At 42.4% G+C, this 20,570-nt stretch overlaps 1 protein-coding gene across 8 annotated transcripts in view; it reads right to left on the bottom strand.

Annotated features, from left to right (window-relative positions):
• Window positions 1-662: 662 nt before the first annotated feature.
• The window catches only part of CDC42BPA (CDC42 binding protein kinase alpha), a 190,097-nt gene continuing 170,189 nt past the window's right edge, over window positions 663-20,570 (bottom strand). For 7 of the 8 annotated variants that reach the window (XM_056853941.1, XM_056853945.1, XM_056853943.1 and 4 more), the window contains 5 exons: window positions 18,642-18,765; window positions 17,230-17,347; window positions 4,486-4,603; window positions 2,097-2,254; window positions 663-868 (listed from right to left, as the gene is read on the bottom strand). In XM_056853941.1, the coding sequence (XP_056709919.1) occupies window positions 737-868; window positions 2,097-2,254; window positions 4,486-4,603; window positions 17,230-17,347; window positions 18,642-18,765 (650 nt within the window). In that variant the 3' untranslated portion in view covers window positions 663-736. Of the gene's footprint in view, window positions 869-2,096; window positions 2,255-4,485; window positions 4,604-11,586; window positions 11,770-17,229; window positions 17,348-18,641; window positions 18,766-20,570 lie in introns of all 8 variants that reach the window. The other variant, XM_056853948.1, reaches the window with a different exon arrangement.

Here is a 20,570-nt window from a genome sequence, read left to right as displayed (position 1 = left end):
CAAGTCTTCTTAAATTAAAGGATCTCTTAAACAGGAATCCATCTTCCACCGCATCACAATGCTGCTTGTTCTTTTATTATATACATATGTACTAACTCTTAATTATGTGTACTGTAGTAAAATATGCATCATTTTTTTTAATCAATAAGGATTTGCTGGCAACAATCAGATTGACATTCAAACAAGAGTGACTGGCTGAAAGCGTGCGTATGTGCCGCCTGAGGAGCTAATTTTGCTCCTCCGGAGACGGAGGAGTGTGCTGCTGTGCTACTTTTGCAAAAATATAATGAGATAACTGTGTGTTAAAGCAAAAATCAGATTTTTCTCTCTCTTACAGATTCTGTTTTGGTCTGTCTACACTACTGTGTTTGGTTTGGAGTGGTAGTGTAGTGTTGAATATGCCCATAATAATAGAAACAGCTGTAATCCTATGAAATAAAATCAATGCTAATACAAATATACCAATATCTCTTGTATACTAACCCCTCCCCTTTCCCTCCACCAAAGTTTTCTTTCCCTCGTTTGCCGCTGCTATCGAATGGGGGGGGGGAAGGAGTGGGGAGGTTACACCGCTTGTGCGAGAGAAGGCAAATATATTCTCTTCCTCCTATTCCTCCCCCTCCTAACGTTTGATTCTGGAGGGAAGCTGGGGGGTGGGGTGAAGTCAGTGAGAACAAACGGAGAGTCATGGAGGACAACAAGCTGCTGAGGTGTCAAATCTGAACGCTGGAGCAGTTCATGTGTCCCAACTCACGTGGTCGGAGCTCTCCAGGGAGAGGCTCTTAGTCTTGTGAGGAGAGATGGGGCTGGGAGGGCTGCTCAGGTTGGAGCTGTTAGATGCCGTTGAATGTCTTGGAGAGTCAGAGTCCTACAGAGCCCAAAAAATGCAAGAGAACACAGCAATAAGCAGGAGCAGAGGCACAACATGAGGATGGGGGGTGCGGGGGGGGGTAAGCAAGAGAGGAGCTAAAAACTTCCAGTATTCCCCACAAACATCATGTGGCTATACATTTTTCCACCCTCACTCCTTGTTTTTGTATTAAGGAACACATTTTTTTTTCCAGACACCCCAAACTCAGCAATTATTGACCATTTATTCATGGCCGTTTCCTCTTGGTAACCCCACTGACTACTTCGGGGCTTTGCCTTAAGTATTTATGCATTTTCTGGCCATCAGAGGTTGCCTCACTCTCCCCTCATGTTTCAGCACATTTTTCCCAAGTTTTCTGCATTCATGTTTAGCCAGCATCCAGGAAACGCGTGGGGAGTACGAGGAACCTCTGATGCTTGGAAAATGAATGCATAATCAAGGCAAAGCCCCGAAGTAGTCGGTGGGGTTACCAAGAGGAAACAGCCATGCATAAATGGCCATTGTTTAGAAGTGGTGACTGTGTCCACAGAGAGCCCAATTCAAATGAGACATTTAATATGTGAAAATGTCCTCAAGGATCATCTCACGGAGACAAATAGACAGTGTGGACCTTACGCTTCAGGTAGCATCATGATCAAGAAGTTTTGATTCTGGCTGTGGCTCTGTATGCAGTGGAAATAATCAGACTCAGCACAGTTTCCTCTCGAACTCCATTACCCCTAGGATCCTGGAAGGCTTTTGACTTAGCTTCCCCACCAGTGCCATCAGCCAATATTTCATATCCCTAATGCAGCCCTTACCAAATACTTCAACATTATACAAATTAAAATCATGAAACATTCAATTCATTTTCAGAATATTTTCCGGTCACGAATTATACTTTTCCTTGTTGCATAATGCCTTCTCTTTCTAGAATATTTCCACATCCTGAATTTTCTGAACATACTGGGCTCAATCACAATAAAGGCGCCATCAGATCAAAATTTAAAAACATGCTTAAATATCTTTAATAGTGACATTTAGTGATGCTTATCTCTGACTGGGTTATTTCCTTTTACTTAAATCTCTGGTACAACAGTATTTCTCTAGGATGCACCACTGTGACCTCAGATTTATTTAAAGCAAAGGAAGGAAAAGAAATCCTGAGATGCAACTCTTTATGGAGTGTTCTCTTTCTCCATTGAATGCTTTCTGCTGTGGATTTTCTTTCCTTGGTCATACCCACCTCTCGTTCATAGTCCCTCACTGGTGCATCACTGCCCTGATCCAAACCACCAGAGGACAGGGAGCCATCTGAAGGGGACGCCATCGGCTGACGTTTGGCTCCATAGCTACCTCCTGAGAATTCCCTCCGCAAAGCGCTGCCATTTTGTGCAGACGATCCTAGAAACAGACATAGGAATTTAGCCACGTAGCACGTAGGAAGGCACTAAGTTGCATTCTGCTATTTTCTCGGAACCATCATTTGCTGCTCTGCCCTCCTGCACAACCTCATCCTTACTACTCCTTTATCAAGCCCTCTCTTCTCTATTTCTATTTGTCTTGTTCTCTCAGATGCCAAGCCTTCTTGGTGGGGACTTATGTTTTGCAAAGAGCATCATGTGGATTGTTGGTATTAAATATACATTAAGTAGTATTTCATGTTTAGCACTAATAATCCAGTAGAGTTTTTTGAAGTATTTTTTCAAATAATTCTGAGCTTTGCATTTTTAATTGCTCAGCTTTCTGAAGTCTAACATTACTGCTAATTCCCTTCTAGTATGATCTCAATGCAAACAAAACAAAGGTGAATTGTAGTACATAGATCAGTGTGGGTGGGGGGTGGGCTGGTCTTTGGCTGTTATTTGTTTTAAGACTTTTTAGAACTATTATATAAACGAAATTGTTTTCTTTGTTTATGGCTTTAGTTAGTTGATTTGATTGTGTGTGTGTGTGTGTGTGTGTGTAAAGTGCCGTCAAGTCGCAGCCGACTTATGGCGACCCCTTTTGGGGTTTTCATGGCAAGAGACTAACAGAGGTGGTTTGCCAGTGCCTTCCTCTGCACAGCAACCCTGGTATTCCTTGGTGGTCTCCCATCCAAATACTAACCAGGGCTGACCCTGCTTAGCTTCTGAGATCTGACGAGATCAGGCTACCCTGGGCCATCCAGGTTTGATTACTGCTGTTTTAATCCATGTGACTGAATTTTTAATTTGACTTTTTTGATTACTGCTACAATGCTGTGATTCCAATATTGGTTTATACCATTTTATTGATTTTATTGTTTTTACCAATATATCTAATTCTCAACATGGCCTTATCTGTGGATACTGAAAGCCACAGATTGAGGCCATTAACAGAACAGACAGATCTTTCTACAAAGCTGAGAAAAGCCCCTGGTTTGCAGGAAAATCTGAATATAAAAACATACAAAAAAGCAGGAGGTGAACCCCCCAAATAATATCAGCGCAAGTAACTTTAAGAAATGAATACCTTCTCAGTGGCCATTACTAGGCAACCACAACCATATTATCAGCCTGCCAGCCTTGGTTTGTGTCAGTAAAAGACAGGGGCAGGGTCCTTTCCAAGCGTGTTTAGGCCTTTGAGGGAGGACTCATCAGGGCCATGCCTAGCAGCAACCACGGGGTGACTTGATACCACATGACTTGCATGACATTGTTTAGTGGTTAGAGTTTTGGACTAGGATCTGGGATCCCCACGTTCAAATCCCCATTCTGTCATGGAAGCTCAGTGGGTCACTTTGGGCCAGTTATACGTTCTCAGCCTAACCTACCTCACAGGATAAAACGAAGGAAGAGGAGAATGCTGTAAACTGCTTTGGGTTCCCCACTGCAGAGAAAGATGGGGTATAAATGAAGTAAATAAATAATAATTGTGGCTGGAGATGTGGTGCAGTTAAAAAGTACATTGGTTGGTGGGTGGGAAGGAGAGAAGAAAACAAGGAAAGTTGACTATATGGGGGCTGCCAGAAGGAGAGAAATAGAGTGGAGGGGGTACAGGAGTAAGTAAGGTGCTCCCCACAAGTCCTTGCAGATTCCCCACTGTGCAACTGAATCCAGCCTGGCCAGTACTATGCATTTGGGCACAGCCTGGCTGCTGGGTTGGTACAGTACCACTGGGACAGACTTTGCTTGGGGAGTGGCTGCCAAGGAGTGAAAGCTGAAAACAGAAGGGCAGATAATGGTAGGTTGGCTGGTGGGTGAGGAGAGAGGGAAGCAGAAGCAGGGAAGAGGCCGTGGGGACTTTCAGGGGAGTGGATGCCCCCTGCAAGTCCTTGTGGGTCCCTGCTTGAACACTTCTCTTTGGAAACCATCTCAGAAGTCACTGGAAAAGGTAATATAAAAGTGTATTAAATATTTATGGGGAACAGGCTGTTTTTAGGTTGCTAAATCTATTCTTATCTTTGTAGACAAACTTGGCCAACCTCAAAACAATCCGCAACATTTTGTTGCAGGATCTCAGTTGCAAATACTATTAGTAAATATCCTTTAAATTCAGACCCCAGTATGTATATTCTTAATGCTGTCTTACTCCAGCAGACCACTATATCTACAAATGCAGACATCACACCTTTATAATGCCAACAAAATCCACCTGAGATTAAGCTTGCTTACTTGCTGCCAAGCCACTGCTAGCACTCATGGAACGTCCTGGCTCAGTCCGAGATTTTGTAATCGATGGGATACTGACAGAGCCACTAAACATGGTCCGACTTTCCTGGGGTCGAAGGTTCTGTAACAGAGACACATATATAGAGAGACAGAGTTTTTCATGTGCAATATACAGTAGAACCAAGGCAAATGTACGTATGAAATTAAAACCCAAATTCTAGGTATTCTATATAGTACAGTGAATTGAACCACAGGATGTGTCATTTGTTCAATGTGTCCCGAGATATTTCATAAACTGGGGCAGTCATTAGTCACTGAATCAGGTGACTGATTCCAATCTATTTTTTAAAACTTGTGTTCATCCCTAGGAATGGCTACATTAAACACTGTTGGCTGACCTAATAGTACAACAAAATTCATTGATTGTCTCATGTAAAACTTAAAGAACCAATACCTTCTTTCCCAAATATGAGCACCTTAATTTTTAATTTGATGCATGTTTACATTTCTGTCCTCCTCTCTTCCTTTGTTGTGTATCAGATACCTTAGTTGGGAAGAATTTTTTAAAATACACTGAATAGTAAGAGATGAAATATTGAGTTTATTCTCAAATTTCCACTTTCAGATATTTGGTGGAATGATCTAGACACAAATAATTTAAAATGATGGATGTCAGATTTTTGTATTTTTTTCTTGCATCTCTATATTTTCTCAGTAATTTTCTCTATATTTTCTCAGTAAAGGAGGAAACAGTAGATCCTTCCACTATACAGATTGCTCTTCTACAGCCATGAGAAATATTTTCTCATATCCAGGTTTATTGCCTGATCATTCTTTCAAGGCTAACAACTGTGGACTCGATCTGATTCACCCTCTTGGGGATGGCTGAAATATCTCTATCAAGACCGTGTACATATAAACTCCGTCCAGGTGATCTTGGGTACATTTTTGTATACAACGGAGGAACTATACAATGGATGTCACTGAATAAAGAAATGCTTCTACTCTTGTTAGTATAAACAGAAAAACAACTATTAATTCACATTTGGCTTGTAATCTTAATGACTGTTTCCTGCATATCTTATTGGAGAAGTGTGTTTGCCATCTGGAACAGTATGCGTATGATCATGCTTTTCAGTTAGAGACACAGATGCCAGCTAATTTCTTTCTCAAGTAAAAGTGACACAGGGGATCAGTTTTTCTAAAAATTCTTTTGAAAGATGCCATTCTTTCTGGTCTGAAAACTCGTATGAGCCCAAGAGTACTAAATGTACTTATCCTCTTCCAATGGCACGAATCCTTAATCTCTTGTTAAATGCTATTTGAGAATGCCAGTGGTGAAAATGGGTACTCTATTATATCAACCACTGCAAATCTTTCAGCTGAATGGCTAGTCAACAGCTTTTTGCTAGCCAGCAAGTAGTTGTTAATTTGATATGAGCTACAACAACACGTGCTCACGGAAGTAACAACAACGGTAATATGCATAGCTACAGAAAAGAAATGAAAACAGCACACTGGTTGGCGCACATAAAATTCCAGTCTAAAACAAATATACAACGCCTTTTCATCAGGATAGTGAGTTCTCAGTACGCTGTCTTTTCTGCAACTGAATGGAACAACCAGCTCAATTTTTTATAGTAGGAAGGAGGAGTCTGATGATTTTATTCAATATCCAATAAATATATAGATGCCGCCTCAGAAAACATTCTTCCAAGGACAAGATCCCAGGGAGAGGATGAAGCAGTGGGGGAACCAGTTTCCATAGCTCCTATAAAAACCATGTACAAAATCAATAGTATGCATTCTGTGACACAAGGAGGGGGAGTACAGACTATGTTCCAGTCTCTACCAACAAGGTACCTATGCAGGGCAAAATGCCTTTAAATGTAGAGAGTAAAGAGATACTTGGAACACCTGCTTGCAACCCCCCGTGACACACCCCTCACCAAGCAGAATTCTGAGCCTTTTGCTGAAGGTTGCTCATTTTGTTTATAATCCATATGTGAAATATCAAATAGTTGTAAACAATGAAGAAACAATGAATGAGGCAACTGATAATATAAGATATGTAAGAATGCCACACACATTTCCATTTACCGATAGGCTATTTACTGATAGGCTAAATCCATTTACATTTCATGTTTTACCGTAAAAGAAGCCCCAACTGTTTCATTGTTCCTTTTTCTACATAATTACTGGAAAACCTGGCAGCTGAGAACAAGAAGAGATGCTGATAATAAACCCCCCCACAGCATGCATTAAAAATAATCAATGGCAGTTGAAAATAGTTATTATAAAATGACAAATGGCAGCACAGCTTAATTTTGTGGTATCTCATGTAAAATATGCAAAAAAGCTACTTATTTTACAGACCAAAAAGTTCAACACCCAATCTGCAGCCAAAGAAATTTTTAAAAATCCACACTCAGGCCAAGTCTATTTCAGTGGATAGAAGAAATGCCTCTCCTTTTGAAAAACAAAGAATTATAAGAGTTGATTGCAATATAGTGGAAATGTCACAGCAGGAAAAACAAGCAAGATGTTTAACTGAACAGCCAACAAGTGTATAGATGCCACCCTGGAAAACACAGCTGGCTCCTACAGGAAAACCAGTACTGTCTTCTTAAATTTGCAGCAAAAATAATATGAATTCACTGACACTGGCAGGAAGATTAGCTGAAATATCTGTGGCTGAACAGAGATGGCTACAAAGCTCAGCTATTTGCCTGGTTGGTGTGATTAAACAGACACTTCCCCATTGTGAAACAGCAGTTTTTCTTTATGAAGATTTGACAGATCCTAGTTAAATCATCCTTAGTAGGAATGAGCAAGGGCATACAGTTGCCTGCACCAATTAAATGGACCCTCCATTTTTTCTATGCAATCAGCTAAGCCAGGAATTCCTTCTCTAAACACTTAAGGAGTGCCACTAGTCTTTCCCTCCCAACTAGGGTTGTGCATATCAATATACCCAAACCAGAAATAAACCTGAAATTAGCCATTTTGGCAATATTCGGGTTTTGGATCGACCGAATACCAAAACCTGGGAATCTGCCCAAAGCTGAATAGGCGATTCCTGAAAAGCCGAATAATTATTCCGCTTTTTCAGTTTTCGGCTATTCGGTCTCCCATTTTGTGGCCATTCTTGCGTTTAAAGGAGAGCTATCTCCTTTCTTCGTAAACCTGCCACCTGGCTGGTTTTCAGGGCAGAGGAGGGAGCAGGCATCTTGGAGTGGCTAATAGGAGGGCTCCCTGGAGCTTCCCATGTGACCAATGGCAGCAATACATTTTGAATTTCTGCAAAGCCAGCTGGTGCAGTCAACCTGGATTGCAACAGAGGACAACCTAGAGAGGGGGAGGGAGGAGGGCCAGGAATTCTCAGTGGCCAATAGGAACATAGGTAAGGAAGAACAGAAAGTGTTTTTTGGCTGGAATTATTTTCAAATTTTCTGTGCTTGGCCAAAGACTATAAAAGCAGCTCTGGTTCCCAGACCAGACCATTCCTCACAGTGGTTTGAGAGCTTGGTGGCAAAGCCTGGCTTTAGTTCCTGCTGCCTGGTTCTCCCTCTGCATTCCTGGATCCTTGTGCCTCATCCTGACCTGCTGGATTACAATCTGCTGCTTGGATTGAATTCCTTCCTGCCTGCTGCCTAGAGGCAAAGACATAGAAGGATTTGAGATATCATCATTTTCCTTTTAAACAAGTTGTTGTATTTGGGGCTTATTTTCTAAATTTTGCTAGAAGCCAGCAGGCCTTGGCCTGTTGGCTGCTGCTGCTGGTTGCTAATTTGAGGGGGTGATTTTATTATTTTGAGTGGGAGGACCTGCTTTCATTTATCTACTGCTTGCTGTTACACAGTCCCAATGTTTGGATTTGGGTTTTTTTTCTGCTTCTGATCTTGCTGGCTTTCACCTGAAAGGAGGGGGCAACTTGATTATGCTTAAGACAGCCTCTCCCGCTCTGCTCCGCTGTGACAGCTTCACTCATTTAAGCAAATGAGCTTCACCCATTTACTCATGAGTAAGATCAACAGCTGCCCATGCATTCTGTGTTGTGGCTCCCACCTTGTGGAATGGCTTGCCTGAGGTGGCACACATGTATCATTCCACAGATTATGTAAAACAGAATTGTTCAGGAGGGCATTTTTATAAAGAGAATAGAGCTGGCCAAAGTATAATGGAATGGTTCAGAAGGATGCTTCTTTATAAAAGAAAGGATTTTCAGAAGGATGCTTCTCTATAAAAGAAGCAGGACAGTAGCCTACTCCTGTATGTTTACCTGTTTTATTTTTTATCCTGCTCTTACTGGATGTCTTATGCTGTCTGATTACATTGTTTATATTGTGTGATTTGGATAGAGTCATAGCAAGAAAGCATGCTATAAATAAATATCAAAAATGCTCATTGCAAGTAGGCTGTATTTTATGATAAAGCAAACATGATGAAACAGAATATGAAACCAGAAATAAGGTTGGGGAGAGGCAGTGATACACAGGTCTCATTCTGTTATTTTGTCTGTGATTATATTTCAAATCTACTGAATAAAACCTCTCTGTTGCACAGAAGAGGGTCCTATTACATAAACTGTAATATGACTACCACCTGCGAGTTCTGACAGTTTAGATCTTAAGTTTTTACAAGAGGGGATCCACAAGAAACTTGCGGGAGCAGCTATCCCATTCCTCCACCTTTGCTTCCTCCTCTCTTCCCCTACATCTCTCAGTCTCTCACTCTTTCTCCCTCCTGATTACATTTCTTACTCTCTCTCAACTCCAAGCTTGTCACTTTTTCTCTCTTTCTGCCCCTCCCATCACTTCCCTGGCCTCCTGCCTGCTTCCTCTCCCCCCAGAGCAGCAGTGGGGGTGGCTATGCTCCCAGCTGCCCACCAGCTGCCTCCTGCCCCCCACAACAGCAGCTGTGGCTCTCCCAGAATCACAGCAGATCTCCCAGCTACAGAGATCAGTACACCTTAGGGTTGCCAGCTCCAGGTTGGGAAATTCCTGGAGATTTGGGAGTAGAGTCTTAAGAAGGTGATGTTTGGGGAAGGAACCAATCTCAGCAGGGTATAATGCCAAAGAATCCACTCTCCAAAGCAGCCATTTTCCACAGGGGAACTGATCTCTGTCATCTGGAGATGAGTTGTAATTCTAGGTTATCTCCAACCTACCTTTATCTGCCCTTCTGTCTTAGGTTTTCTGTCTCCCCCCACCCCCCACAACCTTTGCCTTGGAAAAATACAGTGTTTCTCCACAGTGGGGACCAAAGCAGCTTACATTAGTTTCCTCTCCTCCTTTTTATCTGCACAACAACCTTCTGAGGTAGGTTAGGCTGAAATATGTGACTGGTCCAAAATCACCCATTGAGCTTCCACAGCAAGATGTGGATTTGAACCTAGATCTCGCAGACCCCACTCTGAAGTGCTAATAGGGTTGCCAACCTCCAGGTAATAGCTGGAGATCTCCAGCTATTACAACTGATCTCCAGCCGATAGAGAACAGATCACCTGGAGAAAATAGCCGCTTTGGCAATTGAAGTCCCTCCCCTCCCCAAACCCTGCCCTCCTCAGGCTCTGCCCCAAAAGGCTCGTGCCGGTGGCGTAGAGGGATCTGGCAACCCTAAGTTCTAACCACTACACCACACTGGCTTTTATAGGGTGGCTGCTATTGAATAGTAGCAAGAGCCAGGCCTAGCTGAGTCATGGAAGTCGCGTGGTGTCAAGTCACCAAAAGGTTGCTGCCAGGCCTAGGATTGCCAACCTCCAGGTGGGACCTGCAGATCCCCCGGAATTACAATTGATCTCCGGGCTACAGAGCTCTATCCCCCTGAAGAAAATGGCTGCTTTGGAGAGTGGACTCTATGGCATTATACTCTGCTGAGGCCTCTCCCTTCCCCAAACCCTGCCCTCCTCAGACTCAACCACAAAATTTCCAGGAATTTCCCAACCTGGGTCTGGCAACCCTGGCCAAGCCTGGCCCCAGTAAGTCCTCCCTCAAAGGCCAAAATAGGCCTGGAAAGGGCTCTGCCCCATCCCCCTGCCTTTTATTAACAGAAACTAAAGCATGGAATCTGTGGTTACCTAGCAACATCCACTGAGGGAATCCACTGCTTAAAGCTACAGGTGCTCCTTTTATCCTTTTCGGGTTTTTTAAACTTCTCAATGTCTTTTTTTTTTTTAAGATTTCAGATTTTTCTGCAAACCTGGGGCTCTTTTCAGGTTTGTAGAAAGATCTGCCTTGCCCATTCACAGCTCCAGTCTCTGCATTTAAGCATCCAAAGGTTTGGCCGACTTTGCTATTAGAACATAAGATGGTGAAAATGCATAGCATTGGACGATAAAGTGCACAAGTGGTTTCTTACAAGGAACTTGCTGAAAGAGATTGGGGGAGATATAAGGCTGGTTTTTTTCCCTTGTCTGCCTCTTTGTTCCCATGAATTCCTTATCTTACAGGTGAGGGGGGGGTCTAACAGTGCTCAGGATATGGTATTGGGTTGCTCCAAGAGTACTCTCATCTAAGCATTCAATGCATGTAGTAGGCTGGTATTGAACCTTTGGATACGGCAACAAAGAAAGTTGTCTGGTGGCTCCCTGGCTTGGCTGAGACTTGTCAGGATGTACCAACAATGCTCTCCAGAATCTCCTTGCCCAGCAGGTCCACTGACCCTCATCATGGGGTGGGGGGGTAGGCACCATCACATGCTGACACCTCTTGGGATATAGCACCGGGCCTCTTCAGAGTTCCCTCACCTGATTAATCCTTTCAGTTGGACTATTATCCAGCAGGATAAAGGAGGCATATTTGCACAGATTTTGTCCAGAGCGATTGTGGGGGAGGGGAGATAGGAGGGTTATTTAGAACTTTCAGGTATTTGGGGACCGTTGGAGGAGAAACTCATAATTTGCTAAAAAGGTCTTTCTCTGTTCACATGCCCACCTTTGAGACTATAAATAAATAAAAAAGCAGGATGTGCAACGACACTATTTCGAGGCAAATAAAACTAGCTGCAAAGCTGAAATCTCCCCCAATATTAGCCAGGCAAAAAAAAAAAAAAAGAACACCACACAGTATTAGTAGCAAGAACACCTGGCTGAGCAGTTCATACCCTTAGATTCATAACTGGTGTACGAGGGACAGAGCGTAGAGGTGGGGGATATGCAGGGTTTACGGAATCATGGGAGAGGAAATTTTCAGCAGAATTAACAGTCATGTGATAGATGTGCTCGAAGTTGCTTGGAGAAGAGATGAGACAGGATTGATGAAGAGGGGATGGACAAGGGGACCTTAGCTATCAGAGACAACAGAAAGAGACAAAAGACAGAGAAACAGAGAAAGAGATGGTGAGGGATGGTAATCATGACCCTAGGTATACAAATTATGGAGCAAATGGCTCCTAAAAATGAGGATTGTAAACCAATGCCTAATTAATTTCCAGAGAATCTATTGTACACACCGCGGGCTACTGGCAAATTTATCCTGACAACTCATTCATTATTATTTTGAAGAGAATGAATCAAGGCGCACAGTTTGCAGCCTAGCACATTGCTCCTATCTCTTCAGACCTATCTCCTGAGGAAACTATGAAGATCTGCAAACATCACAGCTGATTCTTCTCTTCTTTCCTTCCTTTGTCAAACTGTCCTGGCATTCCATTTTTTTTACAGAGCTACAAAGAAAACGGACCTGCTCATATCTTGGTGAAAGAAACAAGATGCCTGAAAAAAAAGAAGATCTGATATGATGGGCAGTCCAGTTAGGGCTGCTAGCACTGGTTTTGTTTATACATCCCATCAATCACACTGGCTCGACTTAGGCAATGTGAGTCTTACTAAGATCAGACTTGTTCACCCTACGAACCCAGCCCCCTTAGAATAAAGTGTCCTAAGTCTATACAGGTAGAGTACCCCTTATCCGGGCAACCCATATCCGGACTGATCCAAAAACTGGGACCTTTGAGCCAGCATTCAGGCAGATCCGTGCTGCCTACTTTCAATGTTCCCTCTCACCTAAAAAAAAATAAATACAGTGTATAATGCATTGTAGGTGGAGGCTGAAAGCCTGCTGTTGTTTGTTTGCTGTTGCTCTTGTTTAACAGCTGATACAGGTATTCTGAGATAGTTACACCTTTGCTTTCTGATGGTTCAATGTATCTTTCTGTGTATAAAATCATCTAGTAAACTGTTGGCATTAAACAAAGCAATTTTAGTAGATAGTTAAATTTAGTAGATAATCAACACATTAAAGACCTAATGTAACCTTCTTGAGCGCAGGTTAGACCAGTAATTAATGGTTCTTTTGTCTCCCATTTCTCCATACATTTGCCATACACATACACAATACTTGTTGAACAATTCCAGCATTTCTAAGCATGTGAACTTTTCATACTGATGAATGAAGACAGGACCTTGTCCTGAAATCTACAGTGCAGAATAACACAGTATTGTGAACAAGTTATGGTAAGGGTTAAGTATGAAAGAGAGAGGGTGGGTGAGGGTGAATTACTGTCCTGAACATTCATCTGGCTGATCTAATTTTTCAATGCCACGATAAATACAGTTCTCACAAAAAATGGCAAGTTAGTGGTGCGGGGATTTATGTCCACTATTCTGCACAAAGGAAGGGTACATTTCAGCCTTTGAAGGGAGCTTTGACTCTCAAAAACTCATATCCTGGACGGTGATGCTGGACTTGAATCTCATTGTTCTAATCACAAACTCAACTCATCTAATTATTTGGAAAATTCATATTGAACCCATTGTGCAAGTCTAAGCACTTGAGCAGCATCTTGTATAGAAGTGTGAGAACACATCATATGAAATTCCATTGAGTGTGTGTGCCATCAAGTAGTAACTGATTTACTGCGATCCTGTAGGGCAAGAGACTAACAGGCAAGAGACTAACATAGATGGTTTGCTATCGCCATCTTCTGCATAGTGATGCTGGTATTCCTTAGTGGTCTCCCACCTAAATACTAACCAGAGCTAACACTGCTTAGCTTCCAAGGTCTGATAAGATCAGGCAGCAGGCTAGCCTGGGCCATCCAGGTCAGGGCGGAAATTCCATTACAGGGGCACAAAAAATATTGGTATGTGGTTTACAAAAACAGTTGTTACATTTAACTCCATGAATCCACTAAACAAAGCTCAACTTTGTAAATAAGGATTGCAGAATCTGGTCTTTTACATTTTACATTTAATAACTGCAGTTTTAATCTGGTTTTTAATTCTAATATATGTTTCATTAATTTAACATACACACATTTTAAATGTAATTCATGGAATTAAAAAAATTAAACTAATTCAACATGTAGCTTACCCCATCTAGTGGTAAAAGACAAGGTAGTTATGTGCCATTTCTTTCCTAATGCAAGACATGCTTTAGAACTGCCTTAGAAAAAACAACCTCTCATATCATTTGTAATGAGGAAGCAGATGGAATATGAACATTTTATTAAAAATTAAACTGACAACTTAAGAGCTGTTTCCTTGGTCACCTCTTGCAAATATGGATTTTTTTCCAGAGACAATATCCTCACATGCTTTGATGACAGCAGGGAGCGCCAACAATAGATCTACTTTAAAATTACTCTGATATTGTTCAGCAGAAGAGGCATTTTTTCAATGGCATGGAGACTGTTAAAATAAAATGGAAGTAGTTGAAAATAAAACCAAAGACACCCTCCTCCCGAATCTCCTCATTAAGCAACAACAAAGATAGTCTAATTCTTCACAGAACATGGCAAGCAGAGTTTCTAGGGTTGCCAGCCTCCAGGTGGGGCCTGGAGTTCTCCTAGAATTGCAACTGATCTCCAGACAATGGAGATCTGTTCCCCTGGAGAAAATGGTTGGTTTGGAGGGTGGAATCTATGGCATTATATCCTGCAAAGGCCCCCAAATCCCAACCTCCCCAGGTTCCACCTGCAAATCTCCAGGAATTTTCCAACTCCAGTTGGAAACTGTAGGAATTCCCCATTTGTTTATTAATAATTGAACCCCCTAGGAATTTCCCATTCATTGTACTATAAGCAAACACAATATTCAAAGTTTATAGCCCTGAAGTAGGGTTGCCAACCTCCAGGTATTAGCTGGTGATTTCCTGCTATTATAACTGATCTCCAGCCGATAGAGATCAGTTTACCTGGAGAAAATGGCCGCTTTGGCAATTGGACTCTATGGCATTAAAGTCCCTCCCCTCCCCAAACCCCGCGCTCCTCAGACTATACCCGAAAAACCTCCCGCCGGTGGTGAAGAGGGATATGGCAACCCTACCCTGAAGACAACCTCAGGGCTGCTCTTTTTTTGGCTGAATGCATAGAAAAGTGGCTCAACAACTTATTCCTTTTAGGACACCCTTCACCTGCAAATTAATAAATAGCATCCCCAAAGTATAGCCACTGAGAGTTTTCTTTCTGTAAACAAAAAGTCCCCTGGGGTAAAAGAACAACAACCCAGGAATATACAAATTTTGACTTCTGGAGTGCTTTTTGTCCCAGTCCATACAATGTACTGAAGTTCAAAAATATCTCATACTTTCCTTTTTTTTTTAAAACAGAGAACATTGATCCAGATAAAGATTTTAAAGCCCTTTAGAGAGATACAGCCCTCCTGATAAATTTTACTTCAATATTGGCCTAAATGTCCAAACACTGTGTTCAAGTGCTGTTACACTTTCAACACGGGAGGCCACCAATTTTGCATAACCTAATGACTGATGGTATTAATAATAATAATAATTTATTAGGTCTATGACCGCAGTCTTGGACCAAGGAAAGAGGGAGGGGAACACAAAGGAAGGATAGGAAACATAAAACGTAGTAAACATAGTAAACATAAGACAATATTAAATTAACAGTGATAAAAACCAGGTGTCAGCCCGATAGATAAAATTCCTAGTTAAAATAAACTAGGGGCGGAGCGAACTGACTAAAAGTTGCCAGAGGTAGGCATTGAAAGTTCTTTCTTCTTAAGATGGTATTTAGGGAAGAACTTGCCATTTCTTAAAAATCTCTTCTTTTCCACTGTTCTTCCTTTCAATAAGATCAGTTAGAAGCTCATATTGATAAACAGGAATATGGTATGCCATCATCCCATTGGGAGATAGAAAAAATCACAATATTCTTCCATCACATGCCAGAACATCTAAATGCTGTATGAAGTGAAGAGGATAACTTCACTTTCCATCAGTATTGGGCTCCCCTCCAGGCATGGAAGAAGCAAAAAGCCCACATGGTAGCTTATGTACACCCAGCACACAGGGCATAACACCTTTATCATCTCAAAAAGTCCAAATATGAGAGCTTACAGTTTTGCTAGGGGTGCCAACCTTCAGGTGGTGGCTGGAGAGCTCCTGCTATTACAACTGATCTCCAGCTGACAGAGATCAGTTTACCTGGAGAAAATGGCCGCTTTGGCAAATGAACACTATGGTATTGAAGTCCCTCCCCTCCCCAAACCCCGCTCTCTTCAGGCTCCACCCCAAAACCTCCCGCCAGTGTCGAAGAGGGGCCTGGCAACCCTACGTTTTGCAGTGAACTATATAAAAAATTCACAATAATATTTCTGCGTACTGTTTCATATGCAGCCATGATGTTTGCTTATATGTTGATAAAACGGATGCAATTCCCCCCAATCAAAATGCAATGAATCTGTACCTCCAAGAACTTTATAATAAAGCTAATATATTCTTGCAAATCCAAGAATAGGTCCCCCCCTTGCCTGATTAGAATGATGACAGATTTGCACATTACTTTTTGACCCAATAAAATCTGGACAATATGGCTATAGTAACATGCCAATTTACATATATTCTTTTGAGTCCAAATATGGCAGGAGCTGGAATTTAGTATGACAGGACAAACTCTTAATTAGACTCCAGACTCCACATGCTAGAAGACAGGTGGGAAATGGTGAAAGGTTGGGCTGCACATTCAGCAGAGTGCTACAGTTCCAATGAGAACACAGTAAACCGTTTCTGAGCATCTGTAGAGGTCCTCTCCTCTCATTTTCCCTAGCCTGCTCAAATACTCTAGAAGGAAAGATGAGGGATTTGTTTTACAACAGATTTGTCTGGAGAAGAAAGAAAAGAATTGTTCCCCCCCACCCCAAAAAAAAACGGCTGATAAGGGTACAAATGGGAATTAAGGATTCTATCCAGTCAACTGTTACGGTGACTCGAGAAGAGAAACAAGGAATTCTGTGTTCATTACACAACCAGAAAACACAAGGTCCATGGTAGGCATTCCGCCGATGGCTACTGCAATTCAAGAAGCATTGTACAAAGAACCATGTGGTGAACATGTGGAGTAATTCCTTCAATGGTTAGAAACATCAGTTGATTTTTTGTTGTTTAATCATTTATGCAACTGAAGTAATCATTTACATTTAATTGTGCAGTCTGCATGAGGGGTAAACTTGGGAATGCAGAAGGTTCCAGATTCAATTACATGACACAGCAGTTGCTGAGAAAGACCCCGGAAAGCAGTTACCAGCTAGACATTGCTGAGCTAGAAGGGGTCAGTGGTCTGATAAGCGGTATTAAAGACAGCTTCATATGTTCATGTGATTTCCATCTCTCATACAAATGTGTCAACAATGATTCTCAAGATCCTGCCTGTGAAGATCAGTTTACGTCTGACTGCAACTGTCCCTGTTTTGCTTAACTCTGTGTATTTGATGTCTAAATGTTCATTTTATATTCTTTGTACACCAGCCACAACAGCTTAAGGACACACACATTTACACACACTTACCATCGGCAGGTCTTTGAGGATCTGTATACCATCTCCTGGGCCCATGTGCGCTATGTGGTTGAAGTTGGTTGGATTAGAAATTAATTTATTTCTCATTTCTGGATCTCGGAGCATCTCCCTACAAGAAAAGATATTCCGGTCAGAGATTTAGTTCATAAAGGGCATTTCTTTAAAGACGAAATATACTTTTCATAAAAATATAAATCTATAAGCCAAATATCTGGCCAGGTTTCAAGGGAGGGAAACTTTTAACTTCTGATGTTGATTCTGTGCCAGATCTCAGCCTGATGAAAGGGGAAAGGGGTCAGGAAGGACGGAAGTTTGTTTTGAAGGCTTAGCAGCCCGTGCCCGTAAAAGTCCAAATGGTTACTGAGACTCAGAGTGCGCTACGAGAGGGAGTTGACACAACATTCAAGAAAAGGTGCAGAAGCAGGCTGCTCAGTGATGACCTGGAACTGCAAAGATGGAAGCAGAGATGAAGGACAGAAGAAAAGAAGAAGAAGAATTAGAAGGGTATTACACGACCTTTCACAGTTCACTGTCACAATAATTTTAAGAGCGTGTAGAGAAGGGCACTGGTGTATTGTAGGAAACGAAGTAAAATTTTTGAGAGAGATCTGAGCAACTTAGGGAGAAGGAAGGCATAAAGTTGTGGCGCTCTGGCCCTACAACCAGTGAAATGTTTGGTGCTATTCTGAGAGCTGAACAAGAAGCAAAGGAGAAGATGTAGCTACTTCAGCGAAAAGGCTGGTGATGTCAGTTTTACAAGTGTTTTCCTATAGTTGTGTGCAAACAAATGAGAACGCATGTCCAGAAACATCAGAAGTTAGAACAATGCTTATTGAAATATTTTTTATAAAATTATATTTTTTCATTAATATTTTCATATGCCCTCAAGAACCACCCTTCAAGGGGAGTCTTCCACTATATGAAAGCTGCGCAAGGTTCATCAATTAAATCAATACCATCAGAAGAGGGGAGTACCCAACAGAGAATGGGATAGGAATTGCCCAAAACGCAAGTTATCAGAATTAGACTCTGAAAGAAATACATGTGCGTAATTAGCAATGTAATCCTCTTTTGTAAAACTTTTATTATCAGTCTTTAAATATATACAGCATATGTACACAACACACACACACACAAATGTACATATATACAGTACATGGAGGCATGCATTCCAAAATTACAATTCTTTGCACAAATATTTATTTTTATGACTTAAATATTCAGATGGAAATTTATACAAATTATATATAAAGGATAAACACAAGGGAGGAGAGACAAAAGTCTGAACGCATGGTCCAGTAATCAACTTTTTCTCACAAATGAAACACTACACAGGCAGCAGACAAATAGGTCTTCAGGGCCTACAGGCATGTACAGAAGATAAGTACAGGTTGAATACCGACCTCCTCTGCTGCATTCTCTCCTCCTCGGGCACTCTGAAGGAGTAACGCCGCTTATTGTTGATATTTCGGACCATTTGCTTCCTACTGTTGTCTGAAGTCTCCGGAACTACCAGCTCATCACCCTCTAGGAACAACATAAAAATACCAAGCAGGACCCATATTAAAGCTACTCAGTACACTGTGTGTATATATATATATATTCTTCCCTTCTGTCACAGGGGATTTTCAGTGGGAGCCAAGCCTTGTATTCCTATGTGGGAATTTTGGAATACGGCACACAGCATGGAATGGTGTATGACAGACTTCCTAGTGCTTTTTTATAACAAGAAAAGCAGTTTCAGGGAGAGGGGATATTGAGCAGTGATATGACAGGGAAGAGGCATGTTTAATCTTTCCCTAGCTGCTCTTTTTCAACTCCAGATTACACTCCATCATGTATTTCTTCTCTGCAGGGTTCAAAATGGTAGGGAAAGTCACTGGTAAAGGTCGTCCCCTGTGCAAGCACAGGGTCATTCCTGACCTATGGGGTGACATCACATCCTGATGTTTACTAGGCTTTGTTTACGGGGTGGTTTGCCAGTGCCTCCCCCAGTCGTCTACATTTTTACCCCCAGCAAGCTGGGTACTCATTTTACCAACCTCGGAAGGATGGAAGGCTGAGTCAACCTTGAGCTGGCTACCTGAAACCAACTTCCGTCGGGATCGAACTCTGGTCGTGAGCAGAGCTTTTGACTGCAGTACTGCAGCTTACCACTCTGCACCACAGGGCTCCTTCCATTGGTAGGGGATATGAAGTAGAGAAACAAGAGGTTAAGGAAAAAGTTAAGCTTCTCAATCTCTGCTCCGCTCAAAATCACTTCCTTTGGATGCAAAAAAAAGTTGTTTACATCCTATTAGACATATACATAACATGTAATCCCCTATATCTCATTGTATTCTGTGAGGCTCACTTCATTTGTGCATATGAGCTGCACATGTATATGATGAACAATTCTTGGTAGATGGTGCAAAATGAATGGGCTACCTGAAGATTTTTGACAACATTAAATACAATAAAAAGACAAGTTGACCCAGAAGAAGGAGTTTTTATATGAGGATTTTCTCTACCTTTTAAGGAGAATCAAACCAGTTTACAATCTCCTTCCCTTCCTCTCCCCACAACAGACACCCTATGACAGTGATGGCGAACCTTTTAGAGACCTAGTGCCCAAACTGCAATCCAAAACCCACTTATTTATTGCAAAGTGCCAACCCGGCAATTTAACCTGAATACGGTTGCTAACTCCAGGCTGGGAAATTCCTGGAGATCTGGGGAAGGGAACTGATCTGTGTAGAACAGCAGTCGGTTGTAATCCCGGGAGATTACCAGGCCCCAACTGGACGTTGGCAATCGTGTTTGTGTGTGTGTGTTAAGTGCCTATGAATCAAAGTCCTCCAAAAAGTCCTATCTTTGGCAATCGTACCATGAGAGGAATCCCTGCGACGGCGGGAAAGCAAAGCGACGTTGCCGTGTTACCGCAGGATTGCCCACTTACTGCAGCCTCGGGGAAGTTGGCCAGGCCTCGCAAGCAGCAGCAGTTCTGGGTGAGAAGCGAGGGCGGAGGTTGCCCCAGCGGGACTCCTCTTCCGAGGGCAGGGCCAGGGATGGCGCAGGCAGCCGGAGCCAGCTCCAGTCTCGCCGCCGCTCGCATCATGCGAGACAGACGCTGGTGGCGCAAGGCAGGAGCAGCACGGCAGCTCCCGCTCAAGGAGAGCCCAGACACGCCACCAGCCATCCCAGCCGGTCCCGGCACCTGGGGGGCGACTTCAGCAAGGTCGCCCTGCACCGCCGAGAGGGAGAGAGAGGGAAGCTCGCAGGCGCCCCGGTAATGGCAAGAGCTCAACCTTCTCTCCTCCACCCCTCCCCTCGTGGCTGCCAAAAGAAGGAGA

Source organism: Euleptes europaea, chromosome 7 (genome assembly GCF_029931775.1).
Source record: "Euleptes europaea isolate rEulEur1 chromosome 7, rEulEur1.hap1, whole genome shotgun sequence".
Classification (NCBI taxonomy): domain Eukaryota; kingdom Metazoa; phylum Chordata; class Lepidosauria; order Squamata; family Sphaerodactylidae; genus Euleptes; species Euleptes europaea.
Note: the sequence above shows the minus strand (reverse complement) of the source record. Positions and strands in the feature narration are given on the sequence as shown.